This window comes from Lepidothrix coronata, unplaced genomic scaffold (genome assembly GCF_001604755.1).
Source record: "Lepidothrix coronata isolate B3197 unplaced genomic scaffold, Lepidothrix_coronata-1.0 Scaffold203, whole genome shotgun sequence".
Taxonomy (NCBI): Eukaryota; Metazoa; Chordata; class Aves; order Passeriformes; family Pipridae; genus Lepidothrix; species Lepidothrix coronata.
Genome location: NW_016690383.1, coordinates 133,235 through 140,256, shown reverse-complemented (window position 1 = coordinate 140,256; position 7,022 = coordinate 133,235). Strand labels below are relative to the sequence as shown.

At 59.7% G+C, this 7,022-nt stretch overlaps 1 protein-coding gene across 1 annotated transcript; it reads left to right on the top strand.

Moving 5' to 3' along the window:
* The first annotated feature begins 445 nt into the window (after positions 1 to 445).
* On the top strand, positions 446 to 5,636 carry CRYBA1 (crystallin beta A1). The gene is given in 9 exon segments (XM_017832598.1): positions 446 to 622; positions 884 to 1,060; positions 1,062 to 1,074; positions 1,839 to 1,903; positions 2,462 to 2,581; positions 2,827 to 2,945; positions 4,549 to 4,690; positions 5,071 to 5,213; positions 5,337 to 5,636. Coding segments are annotated over 8 exon segments (768 nt in total). The 5' UTR covers positions 446 to 622; positions 884 to 1,042; the 3' UTR covers positions 5,485 to 5,636.
* The last annotated feature ends 1,386 nt before the right edge of the window (positions 5,637 to 7,022 follow it).

The window sequence follows — 7,022 nt, the reverse complement described above, 5'->3', positions numbered from 1 at the left end:
GGGCCCCCGCAAGCCCCAGCTTTCCCCTCGTCATGGCAGTGCCCTGCCCGCAGGAGGGGTCCCGCAGGACCGCGCTGAGCCCCCCGAGGCCCGTCTGGTCGGGTGCCACCCCGCCGCGCGTCCCCGCAGGGTCCCCCGGGCCGGGCGCCAGGCCCATGCCGCAGGCAGCGCTGACGGGGCGCTTTGTTTTGTGCGGCCGCGGCTGCCCAGCGGGGAGACAAAAGGGGCAGTCAGACGCGGGCATTGTGCCGGCAGCCATGCGCTGAGGCAGCAGCCCGCGCCGCCACGCTCGCCTCGTGACCCCCGACGGCCCGGGCTGTGCCCGCCATGGCGCCCCGGGGCCCGCGGGGCCTGCCCCACAGGAGCCCCACACGGGAAGAGGCCGCGGGGCTGGTGGCTGTGGTTGCCACAGGGATGAGGCCTCCCCAGACCCGTGTCGGGTCCCCCAGTGCGGGGCCGTGGCGGTGGCAGCGCTGTGTGGAGCGCTGTGGCTCTGTGTGCCCGTGGGGACATGTCTGCCAGGCCCACAGCAGCCCTCACCTCCAGCCCCCCTTGCCCGCCATGGGAGGAGGGTGTCTGCACTGACACGGTGAACAGAACCCACCTTGGCTGGAGGAGCAAGGTGACTGTGCCTGGTAGACACCCAGCCGAGCCCACCACCCGCAGGGTCTCACGGGGAGGTGTCCCCACTGTCCCCACGGTGCCAACTGGCGCCAGGGCCAGGCCAGCCCCCAGGCTCGCCCCGTGACGGCGCGGTGCATTGGCCCTGGAAAATGCCAGCGCGGTCAAATCGTTGAGTCATTTGTGACCAAGATTATCTGTGCAAACAGCCGCCCTGATTATTTTTTTTTTTTATTATCAAATTTTTTTCTTTTTCCCTAAGAATGTGGCTCAGACCATGGGGATGAGCAGCTGAAATCTCCGGGGATCAGCAGGACAATGCCAGAGCAAGCATTGTGCTGACGGCTCTGCAAACGCTGGCACCGGTTCCCGGCCAGCAGCACCCTATAAAAGCTGAGCCGCTGAAGTAGGCAAACATTACATGGGCGAAGCAGCAGTAACCGCCTGAGCTAGGTGAGTCCTGGGACCGATGCGCACCTCTCCCACCTCGCCCCTGCTCACCCCTTTGCTGCCAGCTGGCCAGGCAGACACCCTTCCTCTTGCCTGGTAGCAAAAGACACCCAGAGGGACCATCGCCATTTCCCGTGGCATAAGACAGGCTCACACATCCCCGCTGGCAGCCGGAGGGGCTGAGAGCCCCTCTACCGCAGGGCACCCCACTCCTGGCACCCACCGGCACGGCACACTGGTTGGCATCTCCCACCATTAGCCTGGGCCGTCCATGGGAACCCACTGCACCTCCCAAAGGAGGCAAGGCTGGGGCACCGGGCAGGGAAAGGGGAGCAGGCGGGTCTGTTGGACACCGCCAGGCACAGGGCAGCCTGTGCCCCCTGCTGCAGTTCCCGGCTCCGGGGTGTTTTTCCTAGCGATGGTCTGGCCCCAGGGAAGGAGAAAGGGGAATCGGGCACCATGCCCTGGCGGACGCGCAGGCTCTGTGCCATGGCCGGGAGGAGGGAAGGGGCACTGCAGCGGTGAGACGGGAGCACCTTGCTTTAGATGTGCCCCACAGCCCCCCTGCTGTGCCTCCTACCCCATCCTGTGGCCGGCAAGAGGGTTTCATTGTGACTGGTATGGCTTGTCCCCAGCAGTGGGGACAAGCTGTCCTCCAACAGGCACTGTGGGTGGTGGGCACAGAGCTGTCTCCCAGCCTTGTGAGCAGGCAGCAAGGATGCACAGGGACGCGCTGCAGTAAAAACGTCTTTTTCTTCCTTCTCCAGACACCGATCCAGCAGCAAAGATGGCTCAGACAAACCCTCTGCCTGTCCCCATGGGCCCGTGGAAGGTACGTCCTCACACCTCCTGTATCTCGCCTTTCCCTGCGTGTAGGTGGGAGACAGGGAGAAGGGCAAAGTGTGTCCTCCGGGGCCAGGAAAGCTGCACAGCAGGCAGTGAGGCAGGGACAAGCACAGGAAACAGTCACTCCTGTCCTCTACCCATGAGAATGTGACTCCTGCCTGTTCAAAAACCTCCCAGGTGTTTTTCATAAGGGTCTTCACAGCATCCTGGCCCAGCCATGCCCTGCTCTTACCAGCTGTCCCATGCCAGGCAGTCACAGAGTCCCTGAAAGCCACAGGCTGTTGTTTGCCCTACCCTGTCCATGCAGACAGGGTGAGCAGGGGCCATGGGCACTGTGGAGCAAGGTGGGGAGCAGCCCCAAAGGGTCTGGCAGTAGCTCCAGGGCCACAGGTCTAGGAGGGAGCTGAGAGGGAGAGGAGAAACACGTGCACGAGAGAGAGGCACATCCCGTCGAAGCCTGGAGCTGTCACGGGAGATTCCGTCAACCGCAGCCCCCCAGGGAGGTCCCGCTCGCCCTTTCCCCCGTTAATCCTCTTTGCCCTAGAGCGTTCGGAGCAGAGGCCGGGAGAACCGCCAGCCACAGCCCTGCCACCCGCCCGTCCCAGAACGGCTCCGCTCCTCTCTCCGGACGGCACCGCTGCCCCGGGAACTGATCTCCGCAGGGGTGAGCAGGAGAGTGGAGCGGGGGCCAGCCTGCGGCTCCCCCGACACCAAGGCAGGGCGTCGCGGGGCCAGCAGTGCAGGGACGCGGAGGCGTGTGCGGGGCTGTGTCCCAGCCCAGAGGGGTGCCTGGTGCAGCCTCCGCTGGCTCTCCCTGACGGAGTGTGACCCTCCGTCTCCAAGAGGCGCTGAATCGCCTGGGGCCACAGCTGGGCAGTTTCCAACTCGGCAGCTCACTCTCCGTTCCAGATCACCGTGTACGACCAAGAAAACTTCCAGGGCAAGAGGATGGAGTTCACTTCGGCCTGTCCAAACATCATGGAATGTGGCTTCGACAACATTCGCTCCCTGAAGGTGGAATGTGGCGCGTGAGTACCCAGCTGCCAGTGGCGGGGATGCTTTCCCAAGGCAGGCTGGCTGGGTGAGGGGTGCCCAAGTGTGGAGCAGGACCGGCTGTCCTTGCTCCGCTTGGCTGGAGCCAAGGAACACAGCCAGGGGAAGCCAGGCATGGGGGAATCCCACCCTGCCAGGGTAGAGCAGCCAGCCCTGGGCAGCACTGACACAGAGAGAGGGCCAGAGAACAGTGAGAATGCCTTTGGCATCATTCAAAACTGCCTCCCACGGTATTGGAGCAGCCAGGTTTGGAGCAGGGTTGCTGCCCAAGGATGTAGTGAGGATCGGTGCTCAGTGAGTAGCTCTTGAGCTCAGCCTGCTCTCCATCCTGCCTGTGTAACCCTGTGAAACACCACTAGAGAGCCACCTCTCTTGCCCTAGGGCCCAGCCCTGCTCTGCCTCAGGCTTTCCCTGCACTGCACAGCTCCCCAGGGCCGAGGCAGAACCTTCTCACAGCCTCCCCAGTCCTGAGAGGGTTAGGGAGTGGAGTCAGGCTACTCCCTGCACACGGGAATCTTCCCTGGCACACGCGAGGCATCTCCCGAGCAGCTCAGAAAGAGTGTGTCAGGATCGGTCCCCACAGCGAGCATCCCGCTGGGGCCAGCAGCAGACGAGATAGATTTGTGCTGCTATATTTAGGATGTGTAATGCTAATGGGATTACAGCAGCGTGCGTGCTCACGCCGTAATCAGCTCGCTGCTCCAGTTGACGTGTTCCTAATCAGTCTGTTCACCTTGCACAGGGTGGGCTGACTGCAGGACATGGGTTTGGGGCCCAGTTTAGGTCAGTGACTGGAAGCCCTTGACCCCCCCCCCCAGCTCAGCGTGCCCCTCAGCACCCTGCATACCCCATCAGCAGGAGCTCCATGGACTGCACAGCCTGTGGCACCCACCTTCCTGCCCTCAGCCCTGGCCTCCCTGTTCCACTGCAGCTGTCTCGTCCCCAGTCTCTTTAAGGGGATGTTCCCAGATGTCCCCACCCTGGGGACAGGCAGGTGCCATGTGGGCAGTACCAGGGCTTGCCAAATGTGTCCTACAGGGTGGAGGCATCCCACTCACCTCTCCTTGTTTTTAGTGAAGAGGGACACCCAGAGAGGGGAAAGGCCACAGCTCCCTGCCCTGCCCAGAGCCAGATGGGCGCTGCCTGCTTTGGGCATCAGGAATTCAGGTCTTTCCAGCCGTGTCAGGTTGTAATTGGGAAACAAGTAAGAAATGAGGCCTTTGGGAGAGAAGGGCAGTCAGGGCATCTGGAAGCGATGTTGGTCTGTATAGATAACGACAGAGCAGCCAGGGGGAAGAGCCACCTGTGCAGGATGGGCCCCTGGAGGGGGGACCCCATCTCCCACCACAGCTGGGCGGGTGCCTCCCCAGCACCAGATGTGGTCACACACTCCCCAGGTTCTCTGCCCACATCCAGCACCAGTTCTCTCCCCACATCCATCATCGCTTCCTCTCCTCCTGACCTGTGGGCAGCCCCCAACCTCCTCCTGGCACCTACATCCTGCCCCGGTGCCAGCTCCAAGCAGGAGGCCCTGAGTTGCCGCAGGAAGCCCTGGCAGCCCTCGCTCTGTTTTTGCAGCTGGGTCGGTTATGAGCACACCGGCTTCTGCGGGCAGCAGTTCATCCTGGAGAGGGGAGAGTACCCGCGCTGGGACGCCTGGAGCGGCAGCAACGCCTACCACATCGAGCGCCTGATGTCCTTCCGCCCCGTCTGCTCCGCTGTGAGTGTCCCGCCTCCCGCTCTGATCCCGGTAAAGCGTCCCAAGCTACAGCAGTGAGATTACGAAGGGCAAACACAGCTATGCTCAGCTCTTCTCCCCCGCTCCCAGCAGGATTTGCTCTGTCCTGTTTTTTAAAGCTTTTATGGGAACTTCCAGGCCAGATGTACCTGGCCAGAGCTGGGGGACAGCCAGCCTGAGACAGTAGTTGTGGCACAGCTGTCTCCAACACCTCCCACCGCCCCCAAAATAAAAACCCAGAGAGGGTCTGAACATCTCCCTCTCCGGGAAACCCTCCCAGCAATGCCATTAGGTAGGGACATTACCACCCATGCTGGGGAGGGAGCACTGCCTCCCCCTCAGCCCCTGCTCTCCCCTCCCAGAATCACAAGGAATCCAAGATCACCATTTTCGAGAAAGACAACTTCATTGGCCGCCAGTGGGAGATCAGTGACGACTACCCCTCGCTGCAGGCCATGGGCTGGGCCAACAATGAAGTGGGCTCCATGAAGATCCAGTGCGGCGCGTAAGTGATGGGCAAAGGACCGGGAGCAGCAGGGACAATCCGCTGCCACTGCTGTGCTACCACAGCAGGGGAGGGGGACACACCCTGTAAACCCCCTGCTTACCTCTTGTCCTTTTCTTCCAGCTGGGTGTGCTACCAGTATCCCGGGTACCGTGGCTACCAGTACGTCCTGGAGGCTGACCACCACGGTGGAGACTACAAGCACTGGAGAGAGTGGGGTTCACACGCCCAGACCTCCCAGATCCAATCCATCAGGCGTGTCCAGCAGTAGCTCCCCACCTTCCATCTCTGCAAGGTTTCAAAAGCTCACCGGCTCCCTCTTGGTGCTAATACTCCCCTCCCGAAATAACCACCCCCTCTCGTACTGCCACTGCTTATGGAACAACACTCCCAAACGGTACCGACTGCCACAATTGCCAATAAATGTGACTGAAAGAAAAAGATAAACCAGCTTGGTGTGTGTTTGCTCTTGGGTGTTTGGGGCTGAGGTTGCACATCCCCATGTGAGCAGGGGCCAGACTCTTTCCTGCCCATTTTAAGCAGGGCTGAAGCCCAGTGGGGCTCACATCGAGAGAGGTTCGTTGCCCCACTGTCTCACACACACAAACCCCTGGTTGCTGCAGCTCTGCAGCCACGTGGCTTCCTTCCCTCTCCTTCCCCTGACAAAGTAAAGGACATCTGGACCCCCACCCAACGGAGCCATGCTGGCACCTGGTACCCACGTACTCACAGCTCGTGGGCTCTGCAGCTGGCACTGCCAGGCCTTGGGGACCAAAACCCAAGCAGCATCCCTGGGGACAAGGGCTGCTCCCCGAAAACGCAAAGAAGAAAGTCACACTGACACCCACAAACTTTAAAATTTTTATTCAACAATTTACATCACTTATTGTCTGTCTTAACGTATTCGATCTACACAAATTTTTTCTTTTTTTCCTGATAAAATAATAAAATTTGGATAAATTTTGAAGACCTGTTGGTGCAGAATAAACAAAATTTCATTTTTTTTCTTTTTTTTTCCTTTTTTTAAACATTTAGTGTGAATTATGACATCATTGGTAAAGATACATCATGCCATTACAGCTCATGGACATTACCTATCCTTACAGTCCGTGACATCACCCACACCAGCGCAAGGGGCTGCGCCAGACACAGCTACAGCAGGTTTTACACTAACTCCTCTAGCCACCCTCTCACCACCAGGAAAACGCCTACGCTTTTCCAGCTGGGCACACAGAGTGCATTAACCTAATCAGAAATCACCGGGGAGGGGAGAAGGAAACAAAGACTACCTTTACCGATCGGTGTGGTCGCACACTACAACATCGACACCAAAGAGGGGCTGCCCCTCTCTGCAGGTCAGAGGTAATTCAGCTTCTGAGCAGGTAGAGCACAACCCCTCGCAGCGATTTTAATACAAACCAGGAACAAAATGAGAACTTATCGACGGGGAAGGGGGGGCAGGAGAGGAGACGCCCCGGCGGCTCCGCCTGCAGGGATCTCTCCAGCCCCAGCTCGCAGTCGAAGCACGCGGTTGTTTCGCACCGCCCTTAACACTGAAATATTCAGGGAAGGGGGAGAGAGGGGCATCCATCCCCCCAGTAAACAAGTCGAGGACCTTCAGAGGCTGGGAAGCCGCTGAAGGTGTGTAAGTACACGTGTGATGGTAGATAGAAAAGCAGCCCTGTTCTGTATGAAAAAAAGCTGTCAAGTTAGTACAAATTTCTGCCACGGCGAAGGGAACAGGAGGAGAAAGCTGTCAGGGCCCTTCTCCCGTCACCAAATCCTGACTCTCCCGCACACAGGCTCTGG